The 17,115-nt window shown below is 41.2% G+C and overlaps 1 protein-coding gene across 3 annotated transcripts in view; it reads left to right on the top strand.

Moving 5' to 3' along the window:
• Window positions 1–244: 244 nt before the first annotated feature.
• The window catches only part of LOC137278355 (importin-11-like), a 28,662-nt gene continuing 11,791 nt past the window's right edge, over window positions 245–17,115 (top strand). The window contains exons 1-18 of one of the 3 annotated variants that reach the window (XM_067810641.1): window positions 245–352; window positions 1,902–2,092; window positions 2,658–2,758; window positions 3,066–3,138; window positions 3,826–4,029; window positions 5,403–5,532; window positions 5,677–5,784; window positions 6,388–6,458; window positions 7,212–7,305; window positions 7,657–7,755; window positions 8,016–8,171; window positions 8,929–8,969; window positions 10,184–10,322; window positions 10,911–11,016; window positions 13,334–13,497; window positions 14,134–14,174; window positions 14,660–14,725; window positions 14,833–14,997. In XM_067810641.1, the coding sequence (XP_067666742.1) occupies window positions 1,955–2,092; window positions 2,658–2,758; window positions 3,066–3,138; window positions 3,826–4,029; window positions 5,403–5,532; window positions 5,677–5,784; window positions 6,388–6,458; window positions 7,212–7,305; window positions 7,657–7,755; window positions 8,016–8,171; window positions 8,929–8,969; window positions 10,184–10,322; window positions 10,911–11,016; window positions 13,334–13,497; window positions 14,134–14,174; window positions 14,660–14,725; window positions 14,833–14,997 (1,896 nt within the window). In that variant the 5' untranslated portion in view covers window positions 245–352; window positions 1,902–1,954. Of the gene's footprint in view, window positions 353–479; window positions 540–1,901; window positions 2,093–2,657; window positions 2,759–3,065; window positions 3,139–3,825; window positions 4,030–5,402; window positions 5,533–5,676; window positions 5,785–6,387; window positions 6,459–7,211; window positions 7,306–7,656; window positions 7,756–8,015; window positions 8,172–8,928; window positions 8,970–10,183; window positions 10,323–10,910; window positions 11,017–13,333; window positions 13,498–14,133; window positions 14,175–14,659; window positions 14,726–14,832; window positions 14,998–17,115 lie in introns of those variants that run through there. The other 2 variants (XM_067810642.1, XM_067810643.1) reach the window with 2 other exon arrangements.

Raw genomic sequence — 17,115 nt, 5'->3', positions numbered from 1 at the left:
CAGTCCACGGAAATTGCTCCGCATCAGTGCCCCTTTAAAATAATGTAGAAATTTATTGTTTCCTGCTGAATGATTATTGAACTGTGAACGAACAAATGTGCTATTGGCGACATTTTAGCTCCCTGACACATGATTCTGTGTAAATTCAGATCTTCGGAAACAGCACATAAACATATAAATCGATCAGTGATATCATTTTGGAGATCATGACTCAACCCAAACAGTAATCCGTTTCCATGTACTCAGTTTTATAAACAACCAACATGGCCGCGCCCAGTGTTCAGGGCATGGAAAGAAGGCATGGATTCTGAAGCTTTCACGTAACATTTTAAAAGTAAAACTGTGTCTACATGTATGTATACCCAGAGCAAATAATAGTATTATGCCGATACTTTGTGTTGAGCGTGTATGTCACGCAAAATATAATGAAAACAATAACAGATTTGATGTGGAAAGAACTGACAAGGTGTTTGCGAAAAACGGGACTGACTCATTTGCCCTACGCATGTCCACATTCAAATTGAGTCATTTAGCATACGGTGATTTTATTAGACTGTGACTATGACACTCTGTATTAATCTTTATTATTGCAAATAAATGTCTATTGGATATCTGAGTAGGTGTTAATGCAATCAGACAGTGTTCAGCTGTTATTCTCAAGCCAGGAAACACTTTGTGGGTAGATCTATATGCTCATAATGCATGTCTCATCCTTTACTACTGAGTTTACAGTGTTTGCTGCAGGGTTGAGATTTAGATGAATCGAAATGCTTTAATCTCAATGTGAAGTTAACTCTGCCATTTCAACATTCCTATGTGGAAAGTGCTGAGACACCAGAAAGTGAAACTGTAAGTTATCATAACATAACGGATCAAGGATATTCCCGAACGTTAATAAAGGAAGAAATATGAATAAGGGAAAGATTCCAGTTTTAAAAAAATACAAATGATTTACTGTGGGTCACATAATATACTGAGACACGATGCTTTTGTTTGTTTCTTATCTAACGCGATAAAATGACGTGCATCTCATGACAATTTGGTTCAAGAAACAGCACAATGCAAAATGGAATCTTCATAGAGTACATGTCTGTAATCTGATTTTATCGTTCCTGGGATACACTTCTGTAGTACCTGTGATGACATTGACCACGTCCGCATTATTATGGGATGGCTGTGACGTGTCATCATTTTATAAGACTTTGCTCAGACTTTACAACCCCATGACCACCTTTCATCTGGAAATTGGAGTGATTATAATTTAAGACCATGCTGTATGTGTGAACTGAAGCGTATCATTTGACTTATTTTGTGCAGGATTTCTGTTTACAGACGCTATGTTCTTTTAAGAAAATGTGCATCATATCTGATCAGAGCTCATTATTGTCTTCAAAGTTTCAGCAAGAAATAAGACTGTGCAAGACAGTGACCTTTTTGAAAAAGCCATTGGTCTCCTAGTCCGTGGCTAGTAAAATTTCAGTTGGGCTAGTAAGTCTCCACAGTCACTGGCTAGTGAACTTTCATAGAATTATTTTGTGAATATATCACTCTCTCCAAAGTATAACACACTTTTAACTCATGCAAAAACTCATATTTATGGCCTGATAAAAATGTTCAACATATTGACAGTTAATGATGAAACCTATGCCATGACGACAGTATCTGATGTTCATCTATTTTTGTAATCTTTAGCTTAGTTTCTACATTAAAAGTTGCTACTAGTGAATTATTTTGTGGGCTACAAACATTCAGGCTTAGCTAGCCCACCTGGCGAGGTTCTCACTCGCACAAATGCAATAAGCATGAGGACATAAGGATGAGAAAATAATAACATGTATGAATGATTTCAGGGGACATTATCAGGTCAGCAACAATACTGCAGGATCAGGGGTTGTTTTCAGATTGAACCACCAGACTACCATGTGAGAGCAGTAGACTGGTCCAGCTTGGAACTATGGACATGGCAACAGCAGGGCCGGTGGTGCTTGACGTGCTGTCTCGGGCATGCAGCCAGGACGCCAGCATGCTGAAACCGGCCGAGCATCAACTGCAGCAGTGGGAGACACAGCCAGGATTCTATTCCATCGTTGCTGTATGCTGTGTTACTAATTTACTCTTATTTCTGACTATTCTCAGTCCTGTTATTAATTCTCACTATTCTCAGTCCTGCTATTAATTCTCACTATTCTCAGTCCTGTTATTAAAGAATTGCTGAGTTGTTTTGTTGCCTTGATAGTGTGTGAGTGAGTGAATTTAGTTTTATGCCACCATCAGCTATAGTCCAGCTATGTAGCGGTCTATAATTAATCGAATCTGGACCGGACAATCCAGTGATCAACAACATGAGCATTGGTCTGCAGAGTTGTATTATAATGAAGTGTCAAGCATGTCAGCCTAATGGTTAAAGCATCTGCTCATTATGCTGAAGAATGGGTTTGATTCTCCACATAGGTACAATGTGTCACACCCATTTCTGGAATATTGTTAAAATCATTGTAGAACCATTCTCACTCAGTGCTTTGACTCATGGCATCAGTAAACATACTTAGTATTGATCTCATGAAGTATACTTAGTATGAAAGCTGTGATTGTTTTACCAATAAGAATATATGCAGTGACCCCCAGGTGAGAATGTAATCATTTGTTGTTTGTTTCAGAGCATATTTAGCAACCATGACATCGACACAAATGTGAGGTGGTTGGCGGTGCTGTACTGTAAGAATGGTATTGACAGGTACTGGCGGAAAACAGCCCCTCAGTGAGTACTTCTTGTCTTTTGCTGCTGACTAACATGGGTATTTAATGGCCACAGTGGCATACTCGATGTAGGGATGCATTATGAGGCTTTAGTTTGTCTCTGAATAACTCACTAAGTCACTCAATGATTGGAAGATTTTTTCACTCATTGAATGAACATTACCCCAGCTACAAAGGTTCAACATATTGTTTTCAGTGATTGGGTTTGAGGACAGTGGGCACATCTAGTTCAGAGGACAGTACGTTGTCCCTGGCATTGTGAGTCGGCCATGAGTCATTTGATACTATTGTCCTCTTCAATATTTCAGTGCCCTGGCCGAGTCAGAAAAGGATCTCATCCGTAAACAACTCATCTCTAACTTCAGTGAACCAGTTCCTCAGGTGAGGAAGGGACCTGTGTAATGCCTTCACATCTGCATGCATTCCGGCATTATATGATATATTTCTTCTTATCCTGACTCATGTTTATTATGCTTATCTCCTTCCTCTATGCCAAGATATTGGAACGCTTGACATCTCTTTAACAGTTCCCTTCTTTGAAGCGAACGTACAATCACACTCACCCACGAGTACCACCTCTTTGTCTTTTCCACCAGTATTGGTCACATGATATTGATGTACATTCCAGCATCATGTTTATTGTTTATTCAGAATTCATTTTTACCTGTTTGACTGTGATGGTTCTGATTGTTTGTGTGTTATTTTGATTCCATTTGTCATTATTCCTCATATTTGTCAAACAACCCTCCATCTGTTTGAAAGGCAGTTATGAGGTGATGTGATGAACAAGGGAGATAAGTCTTTAATCCTAACATCGATATTGAGCAAATGGAGTGAGTGAGTTCAGTTTTACTCCATTTTTGGCAAGCATTGGTTGCTGAAGTCCTATTCTACCCTGGGTCTTCTTGGGTCTGAGTAAGTGGAACTTTGTATTAATTGTAATAAAAAAGTTTTACATCCTTAGAATTTTCTCCTTTGTACCTACCATCTGTTGACAATTCACTCTGTGTCAAATATAAGGCTTCACTGGGGAAATTTTCACAGGTTAACTCCCCTTTTGTCCTCCAGGTAGCCACACAAGTGTCGGTGTTGACCGCAAAGGTTGCTCGTCTTGACTGCCCACGGGGATGGCCTGAGCTTATACCTACAGTTCTACAAGCTGTGCGATGTGATGACCAGTTGGTCCAGGAGAGGGCGCTGTTGACACTGCATCATGTGACAAAAATGCTTGCATCCAAACGACTGGTTGCGGATAGGAAAATGTTTGAGGATGTAAGTTGTTTTAGGGGAAAGTGTTTGCCACGTTAAGATACACATATCTTTGGCAGTATTTCCACTTAATGAAAATGATGAAGACAGATTGTACACAATATAAAGAAAATAGACTGGTCCAATGACACAAAATGGTATGAAAATTAGAACAGTTTTTAATGCCAAGATGTAAGGAACAGGGGTTCAAAAATCACATCGCCCGACGCCCGGGACAAGTCAGTTTTCGTTTCGGGCAATCAGATAATGGTATCTTACTTGTCCATGGACTACCAGATAATTTCCACTTATGGTTTCAAACTGCAAATACTCTTGGATTTAATTTCATATCTGCTCATAATGAAGTTATTAAAGTTCGCTGTAATTATGAAGTAAAGGTAGTAGAGAGTGAAATTATCACTCTTCGATAAATAGGCCAGTAAACATTAACATCACACATTGTGTCATAAAATCAGGGCAAGTGGAAAATTCGTCAGGACAAGTTACTTTCTTGAAGTCACTTGCCCTGTGCCAAGTGGCTTTTCAACATATTTTTGAACCCCTGAGGAATTAAGGACAGCCTTAGAAATATTTTCTTCTAGTTGTTGCTCTGAAATATTTAATATGTAATGTACAGAAAACATAGTTTGTCCTTAAGGACAAAGCTTGTTGCAAGTAGAGCTGTTTCTTTTAGTTCTGGAGGCAGCAGTGGTCTTTCACAGTTCGCAGAGATGGCCACAGAACTATACAGTTTCCTCACAATCATGTCGGGCCCAGATTTTCAATTCATTCTTAGAGCTAAGAGAGTCGTAAGTAAACGTTAATGCATGGCATTTACGACTATCTTAGCGCTATGAGAGCTTTGAAAATCTAGGCCCAGGTCTGGAATTTGTCTATGTGTTGTTATTCATGTTGACTCCCACAAATATTCTCGTAGTATCAAGTCTAATCGAATTTGCCACAACAAGAACTCGTAGCTACATCAGTGGTATTTTAAAACAAGTTTCATATGTTAGCAAACATCTCCTACCATTCTTTGTTACCCCCAGGATGATTGCTTGTTTTGAAATGCCACTGATATAATTACAAGGTAATTCTTAATGGCAGACATTGATTCAAAGTATTCTGATGGCTGTCAAAGTGTTAATACCTTAGCCTACATTATCCCGGCTATATTATAGCAGGCTGAAAGTAGAAGAGTCTGGGCCAAAAGTCCCAGCGATTGATACTTCAGAAAGCCTGATGTGTTTTAAGGCGACTTTAATTCTTAACAGACCATAGTTATAAGTTTCTCTTCTGAATGACATGTATGAACATGATTGGGTCGTCTTTGAACAACTTGGTGTTTAATTTGTCCATTTGTCATACTTATCAAATTGTTTTTCAATTTATCAAAGGTGACGAAGGAAATCTTTGGCTATGTCCTGAGTCTGTGGAACAGCCACCTGTCCCACTTTCTGCAGCTGGCTAGCAGCCACGACGAGGGCATGGTGTTGGCGGTAGACCGTTGCATTCTCACACTCAAAAGTAAGACCCATTTCTATACTCATCTCATCTTCATCAGAATCTTTGTTGTAACTATGTAAAGGAAGTACAATGCAGCATTGTTTATCGTGACCCTAGAGTCTTTCATCTGACCGCAGATGCTGACCCATGTCTCTCACTCTGTAGTTTTAAGGAAGCAGACAGCATTTGGATTCCGTGAAATTCACACAAACCATGAAGCGGTTTCTTTCCTGGGCTCCATCTTCCCACACCTGGAGGCCATGTTGGACTGTCGTAAGTACATGTATGACAATATTTATACCCTTTTGAAGTATCGTAAGTGCCGGTACAGCCAGAATGTTTATACAATGCTGGACTGTCGTAAGTAAATAGTACAACCAGAATATTTATACCATGTGTCACTTTCGTAAGTGCCTGAATGACCAGAATATTTATGCCATGTTGGACTTTTGTAAGTGCCTGTATGACCAGAATGCTTATACCATGTTGGACTATCGTAAGTATCTGTACGACCAGATGATTTATACCTTGTTGGACTGTCATTACCGATCAACTCAGTAATACCATGACAGATTTTCAGAAGTACCTTCACTGACGAGTCCACTGGTACTGTGCCAGATTGTCATATCAAAAGATTATCAGTAACACATCGGACTGTCACACTGTCCGGGCTCATATCCCGCAAAGGAATCATAATACAAAGGTGATCATAAATCTCATACTTCAACACTGGCCTATAGGACTAGGAGTCATAGCGCTAAGATCACTTTGGGGCCCAGGCCACTTTTGCCATGCCAGGTTATCAATTGGGATAATTAGACTACCTTTATCATCAGATCTAAGATCTCTAATGTTTTCATTGTCTGTTGGTTTCAGGGCGCAGTCTGTGGGGTCACCACAATGTTGTGGAGAAGTGTGAGAGGGTTATTGTCACCTTGACCAAGATTGTAAGTTTACTTCTCAGTAAAAATCCTACCAGAACCTTCATTGACCTCCTTATCTGAGAAATGTCTTCACAGAGACATGTCTTCCCTTTATGAGTAATGTTTTCACGGAGCATGTTCTTGCTGTCCGGGTAATGTTCTCATGGAGATGTCCTCTCTGTCTGAATATTATCTTTTGTGAGACACGTCCTTCCTGCCTGAAACATCTACTTAGTGAGACACGCCCTCTCTGCCTGAAATATGTTCTTTTTTTGTCTGAAACATGTCCTCATGGGGCCTGACTTATACATGTCCTCCCTGTCCGAAATATGTCCTCAGTGAGGCGTCCTCCCTGTCATGAGACATATCCTCCCTGAGACATGTCCTCCCTGTCTAAGAAGGTTCTCCCTGAGACAGGTCTTCCCTGTCTGAAATATGTCTTACCTGTCTAAGAAGGTCCTTACTGAGACATGTCCTCCCTGTTTGAAATATGTCCTCTTTAACTGAAACATGTCCTCACTGTCAAAGAAGGGCCTGACTCAGACATGCAGTCTCTATTTGAAACATGCCCTTAAAGAGACAATAGTCATGTCCTCCTTGTCGTGAAAAAATGTCCTCCCAGAGACATGGCTACCCTGTCTGAAATTATGTCCTCCCTGTCTAAGAAGGTCCTCCCTGAGACAGGTCTTCCTTGTGTGAAATGTGTGCTCAGTGAGGCCTGTCCTCCTTGTCTGAAACAGTCCTCCCTAATTCACATCCTCCCTGTCTGTATTCCAGCTCCTGGATGTTCTCACCATGCATCCAAACTCGTTTCTTGGTTACATCAAAACTACACTGCAGTTTGTGGTCAAATACAACTTCACAGAAAAAGGTATGCGTGTACCAACAAAATTTCTCAAGGAAAGGTATGCTTGTACAAATGTAGTATCACAGTGAAAGTGAGAGATATACTTGGAAAAATAAGGATATGGTTAAGCTATGCACTTTTTCTTTGGAAGCCTTCTTGTGCCTCCCAGTGTCTTACGAGTATGTATTGAGAGTGAAAAACAAATGCTGTCAAGGCCTATTTGGTTTTTATAAAAGCAATGTGCCTTGACGTAAGATTAACACAACTTGTTTACCTGCTGTGCTTGTGTCTCTAAACAGTGTACCATCACTTCTCTGCCTTATTATGAAGTCATGACAAATACTGATTCTAAGTCTGCTCCTTCTCTTCATATAGGTCTTCTCTTTGAACGGTTTGCCGTCAACTGCTTTAATCTGATGAAGGGGATCCTTTTCAGTGAGACCTACAAACCCCGGAAAGCTGTTCAAGACCAAGGTGACATGCAGCAATAATCCTAATCCAAGTTTAAACTAATGTTCCAAAAAATAGTTCTATCGTTTTGTTGTTGTTAGGGATCCATAAGAACTGTTTGACGTAACCTCTTTGAAAATTGCAGCAACTGAAAAGGTATTACAAGGAAGAATGTCAGGAAGATTTTTGCTTGTCTGCCAGAGAATTTCTTGTGAAATATTCACTTTGTCACTTCATTGGATCTTCTCCTGGAATAATAGTTGTTTCCAATTGTTGCCATTCAGAGCCAGTGAGCCAGATTAGTATGGAAGCACATCAGATAGTGAAGGAGTTCTTTACGTTCCAAATGTTGGCGGAGATATGCCGCCGTCTTGTGCTGCAGTACTTTTTGTTGACAACAGACGACCTGACCACCTGGGATGCGGATGCTGAAGAGTTCTGTGAGTTTCTGTTCATTACCTGTTGGGTAGAGAGCAGTATTGCTGAGTCAGCCAGTTCTGTAGAGAGCACTATTGCTGAGTCTGTGTATATGTAGAGAGTATTATTGCTGTGTCTTGTGTTGTGTACAGAGTATTATTGCTGTGTCATGTATTGTGTACAGAGCATTATTGCTGAGCCAGTGTAATGTGTACAGAGCATTATTGCTGAGTCAGTGTATTGTGTACAGAGCATTATTGCTGAGTCAGTGTATTGTGTAGAGAGCATTATTGCTGAGTCAGTGTATTGTGTAGAGAGCATTATTGCTGAGTCAGTGTATTGTGTACAGAGCATTATTGCTGAGCCAGTGTAATGTGTACAGAGCATTATTGCTGAGTCAGTGTATTCTGTACAGAGCATTATTGCTGAGTCAGTGTATTGTTTAGAGAGTGTATTTGCAGAGTCAGTTTATTTTGTGGAGAGCATTATTACTGAATAATTGTGTTGCTTCATAAGCATTATTGCTGAGTCAGTGTGTTGTGTAGAGAGCATTAATGTTCATTCAACATAGTGTTTTGTAAACATTATAATTATATTGACGCATTACCAAGGTAAGAATAGATATGCTCCATTTCATATTGGTCCACCAGAAACAAGATGTCAGTGTTTTTAAGCATTTGAAAGCAGTGTACAGAAGTACAAGCTGGCCACTCCTTCTAGGCAATGTACTGCTTGGTCAGAGGATATAAACTCATTACCAGAAACATGCTTTTCTTTCAGGTCAGGAAGAAGGAGGGGATTCATTCAAATATTCCTTGCGGGTGAGTTTGTTTGTTATACAACTACTACAAGCCATGTCAGATTATGGGTGGTCTTTTTGTTCATTAACTGCGGAATTCCAAGGAATCAATCTGTTTCATGATAGGGCCTGAAATGTTGTATCATGGGATCTGGTGTGTTGTATGATGAGTCTGGTGTGTTGTATGATGGAATATGTTGTAATATGTGGCTAGGTGTGTTGTATGATGGGTCTGGTGTGTTGTATGTTGAGGCTAGGTGTGTTGTATGATGGGCCTGGGGTGTTGTATGATGGGTCTGGTGTGTTGTATGTTGAGGCTAGGTGTGTTGTATGATGGGCCTGGTGTGTTGTATGTTGAGGCTAGGTGTGTTGTATGTTGAGGCTAGGTGTGTTGTATGTTGAGGCTAGGTGTGTTGTATGATGGGCCTGGTGTGTTGTATGTTGAGGCTAGGTGTATTGTATGATGGGCCTGGTGTATTGTATGATGGGCCTGGTGTGTTGTATGATGGGGCCTGGTGTGTTGTGTGATGGGCCTGGTGTGTTGTATGATGGGCCTGGTGTGTTGTATGATGGGGCCTGGTGTGTTGTGTGATGGGCTAGGTGTGTTGTATGATGGGGCCTGGTGTGTTGTGTAATGGGTCTAGTGTGTTGTATGTTGAGGCTAGGTGTGTTGTATGATGGGCCTGATGTGCTGTATGTTGAGGCCTGATGTGTTGTGTGATTGGTCTGGTGTGTTGTATGATGGGTCTGGTGTGTTGTATGTTGAGGCTAGGTGTGTTGTACAATGTGCCTGGTGTGTTGTATGTTGAGGCTAGGTGTGTTGTATGTTGAGGCTAGGTGTGTTGTATGATGGGTCTGGTGTGTTGTATGTTGAGGCCTGATGTGTTGTACAATGTGCCTGGTGTGTTGTATGTTGAGGCTAGGTGTGTTGTATGTTGAGGCTAGGTGTGTTGTATGTTGGGGCTAGGTGTGTTGTATGATGGGTCTGGTGTGTTGTATGATGGGTCTGGTGTGTTGTATGATGGGTCTGGTGTGTTGTATGTTGAGGCTAGGTGTGTTGTATGTTGAGGCTAGGTGTGTTGTATGATGGGTCTGGTGTGTTGTATGTTGAGGCTAGGTGTGTTGTACAATGTGCCTGGTGTGTTGTATGTTGAGGCTAGGTGTGTTGTATGATGGGGCCTGGTGTATTGTATGATGGGTCTGGTGTGTTGTATGATGCCTTCTGTTGTTTTGCAGCCGTGCACAGAGGTGCTGTTCCTGACAATCTTCAAGGAGTTCCGCCTCTCACTCACCCCTATCTTAATGGAGATGGTACAGTCTATTCATGGACCATGTGACCCTGAGAATCTGGAGGCCATTTTGAAAAAGGATGCAAGTAAGTAGTTTACAGGTTGGTAACATCTCACCAATGGGTAAAAATATTGAGGCCAAAGATAATATGGGTTGAATACCAGCTTGTTGAAAGCTCATTTTCAGTTTCTTGTACTGTGACTAAGTTTGTGAAGAAATCAACGGGACCCTCTTGAATTTCATAAGTCCCATGAGTGACAGATTTGTGATGTATGACGATCAGGACAGATCCAGCTGGATCAAACTGGATTGTGGCAATGTGTGGCTATAGGTTATTTTGGTCATTGTTTATAGTGAACACCACTGGTTTGATGATTTACTGACTGCTTTCTCTCTGCTGTTGGTTTAATACAACATTCCCTCATTTGCAAGTTGCATACATGGGCGGATGGAGGAATTTTGAAAGGTGCGTGCGTGCGTGCGTGCGTTTGTGCGTGCGTGTGTTTGTGCGTGCTTTTGTGCGTGCAAGCATGCATGTCTGCATCTGCGTCTGTGTCTGTGTCTGTCTGTGTCTGTGTGTGTCATGTGGTCTTAAGTCATTTTCAAAACACCATGCCCCCGCTACACCACCAAACCCTACCCTCAGACTACTATGCATAATTCTCATTTTCAGTTTACAATGCTGTTGGGCTGGCATCATATGATCTGTATGATGACATTGATTTCGACAACTGGTTTTCGTCAACCCTACTGGCGGAACTGCGAGTTAAAAATGACAGGTGAGAGAATTCATTTCAAACTGGCTACAGTCATGTTCTGTGGATATGTGTGATGATGTACTTTGCACTGTCACATTACGAATGGACCAGAGCTTACTGGATGTTTTCTGACTAGTAAGGGGCTGCGCCATTTGTCCCCCCTCAGTGAAAAGAATGCAAATGGACCAATATTAGATGATATAATATCTTTCTCTGTGATCGATCATAGAACATTAGGTTTAAGCTCCTGTTGGTTACAGAGGTTTCAGGACCAATGTCTTTTTGCGGGGTATATAGTCGACTCCTCGTCTGTCCGTCCATCCATCCGTCAGTCCGTAATCATTTTGTTTCCGGAGCATAACTCAGAAACCGTGCATTATTTTTAGACCAAACTTGATAGATATAGTAATCTCAGCCTATGGTTGTGCCTTTTGCTATTTACAGAGTTTTGGCATTTATATTTTTTTTGTTTTTCCATGGAACATTTTGGTGTTAGTTTTATGGTGGGGGTGGGCTTCGTTGCTGGAGCAGAACTCACAAACGGTTCAATATTTTTCTGCAAAACTTGGTAGATATATCAATCAGAACCTGAAGTGGTGCCTTTTGCTATGTACAGGTTTTTGTGATATATTATTTTCTTGGTTTCCATGGAAACATTTCGGACATGGTCTCAAAATGGAGGGATGGGCTTGTTTCCATAGCAGAACTCAAAAACCATTCAATATTTTTCTGCAAAACTTGGTAGATATATCAGTTTAAACCTATAGTGGTGCTTTTTGGTATTTACAGGTTTTTGTGATTTATTATTTTCTCGGTTTCTATGGAAACGTTTTTGACTTACTCAAAAGTGAGAGGTGTGTTTCATTGCCGTAGCAGAACTCACAAACTTCTCAATATCTGTAGGTAAAACTTGGCAGCTTTGTTTTGCAGACCCCGAAGTGGTGCCTTTTGCTATGTACAGGTGTTTGTGATTTACGATTTTCTCGGTTTCCATGGAAACGTTTCAGACTTAATCTCAAAATGGAGGATGTGCTTCGTTTTCGGAGCAGAACTGAAAAAGCGTTCAATATTTTTCTGCAAAACTTAGTAGATATATCAATCAAACCCTATACTGGTGCCTTTTGCTATGTACAGGATTTTGTGATTTATTATTTTCTCGGTTTCCATGGAAACGTTTTGGACCTAGTCTGAAAAGTGAGAGGTGTGTTTCATTTCCAGAGCAGAACTCAAAAACTTCTTAATATCTGTCAGTAAAACTTGGTTGATATGTATGGCAGACCCAAAAGTGGTGCCTTTTTGGTTTTTAAAGGTTTTTGTGATGTATTATTTCCGTGGTTTCCATGGAAACGTTTCGGACTTGAAAGACTCAAAATGGAGGGGTGGGCTTCGTTCTCAGAGCACAACTCGAAAACCATTTCATGTCTTTCAACAGATCTTGGCAGATATATGAGACAGATCTTGAAATTGTGACTTTGCTGATTACAGATATATGACTTTTATAATTTTCATGAATTCCACGGAAACAATTCAAACTTAGTCTAAAAAAACAATGAGTAACTGTGAGATGATTTGTCCTTTCAAACATGTGGGGGCCGGGGGAATATGTCATCTTCTGATGACTCTTGTTAATGTTTTGTGCATGGATCCCTATTTCGAGTTTATTATTCACCTTCCTCATTTCATCCCATATGCACTGTTCTGTTAATTGTGCTGATGATTGGGCTTTTGAGTATATTAATGTTTTAGGACTGAAAAATTGTAGATATTCCAAATTAAGTGTTCAGTATGGGAAGGTATCATAAGTATGATATTTCCACCTCCTGCAGTATGTTAACATGTTGACTGCCACCAAGAGTATACTCGTATTATTAATTCTGGCATAATTTGCCACTATGAGTTCTGTAGCTACATCAGTGGTATTTCTAAACAAGATTTGTTCATTGTGTCCGCCAGGAGACGATTGCTACTTGTGGCTATTTTGCAAAAATGTGAAATTTGATATAGCTACAACATAACTCGTAGTGGCAAATTGAAAATTTGAGTATACTCATGACAGGCAGTCAACGTGTTATGAAGGAAGAACTACTTGTGAAGTTGCTGAACCGTATAGAAAGTATCATCCAGCACAGAGTGTACAGTTTACTGGTTTGATTTGCGGTCTACATCATACCAACAGATGTTATGTATTAAAAGGACCCACTGGTTGCTTTTCCAGTATACTAGCACAAGAAAACAGCGTAATGTCTGGACTATAGAATCAACCACAGACATGCCAAAAATGTATATTGCTATGTACTGGTTGCTAGGTAACAACTCTAACATACAGACATTATTTCAGCTACCGTATTGTGAGGAAGCGTGTCATATGGCTGATTGGTCAGTGGGTGAGTGTGAAGCTGTCGGTGAAGCTGCGACAGACACTGTATGAAGCCGTCCTTGCATTGTTGGGGACGGAGGAGGACTTGGCTGTCAGACTGGAAGCAGCAGCGACACTAAGGAGTGATATCCTTGGCTATTTCATCCATTACATTACTAACCACTGAGTACTTTAAGGATGAACACGTTCCTCGTGTTCCTCAATAAATATTCTACTGATGTGAATGATGGTGGAGTGTTCTTGTGGTTTAAGCATTCACTCATCACGCCGAACACCTGGATCATTTCCCCAGATGGGTACAATGTGTGAAGCCTCTGGTGTCTCCGGCCTTGATATTGCTGGATTATTGCTATAAGCAGTGTAAAACTAAACTCATTCTCTCACTCACTGCTGATTTGAAATGGGAAAACATTTCTGATCTGTTTTCTCCACTGTGAGAAATTTGTGCCTAGATGTGTACAGGTAGTTCAATGTAACTAGTGTTCTATACTGCCAGCTAAAAGTAGTACATGATTTGTTCAAGAGACCTGTGAAAGTCCGGGTTAGAATTGAGCTTTAATAACCCAAGCTTGTCGTAAGAGACAACTAACAGGATTGGGTGATCATGCTTGATGCTTGATCACTGGATTGTCTGGTCCAGACTCAACTATTCACAGACTGCCATCATATAGCTGGAATATTGCTAGTAGGGCGTAAAACAAAACTCGCGCTGTAAAAGAAGTAGAATATATGGTTTGTGAAATATTCCTTAACACTGTCACCTGTCGATGACTTTGAATTCAACCCAGAACAACTACTTCCGGTAAGAATTTTTGCACAATATTTTATAAAAAAGGTAAAGAAATTGATTTTCTAATGCAGTACATTCTCTGTCTTCAGTGTTTCACTATATCACATTACATTCTCTCTCCCATCTTTCACAATGTTGCAATACATTGTCTGTCTCCCACGTTTCACTGTGCTGCAGTACTTTCCATGTCTCTCATATTTCAGTATCGCAATACACTCCTCCTTGACCCCCATGTTTCACTATATTGCAGTCTCTGACTTCCATGTTTCACTATGTTGCAGTCTCTGACTTCATGTTTCACTATGTTGCAGTCTCTGACCCGCATGTTTCACTATGTTGCAGTCTCTGACTTCCATGTTTCACTATGTTGCAGTCCCTGACCTCCATGTTTCACTATGTTGCAGTCTCTGACTTCCATGTTTCACTATGTTGCAGTCTCTGACCCCCATGTTTCACTATGCTGCAGCCTCTGACTTCCATGTTTCACTATGTTGCAGTATGTGGAGCCTCTGTTCTCACACCTCTTCCAGCTTCTTACCCATGTCAGGGAATGTGACACAAAGGTAAGTCTTGACTACCAGAACTGTCCATTTTGTATCATTATCTCTCTTTGGAAGCATCACTTTTTATCCTGCCTACATGGTCATTAGGATGTGTTTTACTCTTGCAGATGCATGTGCTTCATGTCTTCTCGTTTGTGATAGAGAGGATGGGGGCGATGATCCGTCCCTATACAGCAGCCCTGCTACAGTATCTGCCTGGACTCTGGCAGGAGTCTGCTGACCACAACATGCTCCGCTGTGCCATCTTGTCTACACTAATACACCTTGTCCAGGTGAGTAAAGTGGTTGCCATCACGTCTACACTCATACACCTGTGCAGGGTAGTAAAGTGGTTGCCATCTTGCCTACACTAAAACACCTTGTCCTGGTACCCACAACATGCTGCACTGTGTCATCTTGTCTACACTAATACACATTGTCCAGGTGAGTAAAGGGGTTGCCATCTCATCTACACTCATACACCTGTACAGGTGAGTAAGGGGTTGCAATCTCATCTACACTCATACACCTGTACAGGTGAGTAAGGGGTTGCCATCTCATCTACACTCATACACCTGTACAGGTGAGTAAGGGGTTGCCATCTTATCTACACTCATACACCTGTACAGGTGAGTAAGGGGTTGCCATCTCATCTCCACTCATACACCTGTACAGGTGAGTAAAGGGGTTGCCATCTTGTCTACACTAATTCACCTTGTCCAGATGAATAAAGGGTTGCCATCTTGCCTACACTCATAGACCTGTACAGGGTAGTAAAGTGGTTGCCATCTTGTCTACACTCATAGACCTGTACAGGGTAGTAAAGTGGTTGCCATCTTGTCTACACTCATAGACCTGTACAGGGTAGTAAAGTGGTTGCCATCTTGTCTACACTCATAGACCTGTACAGGGTAGTAAAGTGGTTGCCATCTTGTCTACACTCATAGACCTGTACAGGGTAGTAAAGTGGTTGCCATCTTGCCTACACTCATAGACCTGTACAGGGTAGTAAAGTGGTTGCCATCTTGTCTACACTCATAGACCTGTACAGGGTAGTAAAGTGGTTGCCATCTTGCCTACACTCATAGACCTGTACAGGTGACTAAAGTGGTTGCCATCTCATGTACACTCATACACCTGTACAGGGTTGTAAAGTGGTTGCCATCTTGCCTACACTCATACACCTGTACAGGTGAGTAAAGGAGGTGCCACTTTGTTTTTCCAAGTACAGCTGTACAGATGAATTAAGGTGTTGTCATTTTGTCTTAACAAATACAGCTGTACAAGTGAGTACAGGAGGTGCAACTATACTCATGAGCATTAATTAAGCACCACCCATTTTCATGCTATATGATTGTGTTTAACACAACACACTGGTCATTTATGATATGGAAACCAAACATATGGTTATTATTTTGTTAACTGAACAATCTAAAGCGTCAGTTCCTCAACTACCAACGCTGCTGCTACTTTCAGCAGTAATTTATTGATTATTTGTTATATGGGGCACTGAAAACGTTATCAGTAATATCAGGTCACACAGACAATGTCAGTGGTCCAAGATTCTCAAAAAACGTTTACTGTTCAATCCTAAGCCAACAGTAATGGTGACATCGGTATTTGGTGTATCTTCTCTTTGCACGGATAAGTGCTGCAACCCTCCTCCTCATGCTGCAAATCAAATGCCAAATGTGCATCATTATAATCCTCTGCCATTCGTCATGAAGAGCCTGGGCTAATTCCTGTAGATTTTGAGCAGGTTGATCCCTTACTTGAACTTGTCACCCCAGATGGTCTCATAAATGCTCAATTGGATTGAGATCAGGGCTTCGTGAAGGTCAAGGTAATCTGTCAAATGTGTTCTTCTACAAGTATGCGGTAAAAGCTCTGAAATGATGGGGCCTAGCAATATCATCCATAAACACTGGCCGACTGGCGAGGGGGTGGTTATCAAAATGCAGGACAACAGCAGCTTCAGTACTTCCTGTGGATATCTCTGACCATTGAGCATCCCTTGAATGGTGAAAAGATTCAGCTTACAGTCATAGGAGATACACCCCCACACCATTACAGAGCCAAAGGCTTCAGTTGCAAGGATCATCATGGATCAGCCGATAAGCCTCATTACTCCTTCTCCAAACTCGCCAACAGTTATCAGTAACACAAAGAAGAAAACGGCTTTCACTGGACCAATGGATCCTGGGCCACGTCCTCAGATTGTGGTTTTGCTGTTGATTACACCACGCCAAACATTGAACCTTGTGTCTATCAGTGAGCAAGGGATGATGACGCACATGGAGTCCAGCGGACCTTACAATCTTTCGGATAGTGCTGGTAGAGAGATGAACACCCACACTCCATTTTACTCTGAGATCTTTGGCATTGGTCGTAGGTCTGCGTCTCAATAGGTG

Source organism: Haliotis asinina, chromosome 3 (genome assembly GCF_037392515.1).
Source record: "Haliotis asinina isolate JCU_RB_2024 chromosome 3, JCU_Hal_asi_v2, whole genome shotgun sequence".
NCBI lineage: Eukaryota > Metazoa > Mollusca > Gastropoda > Lepetellida > Haliotidae > Haliotis > Haliotis asinina.
This window is presented reverse-complemented; position numbering and strand designations above follow the sequence as displayed.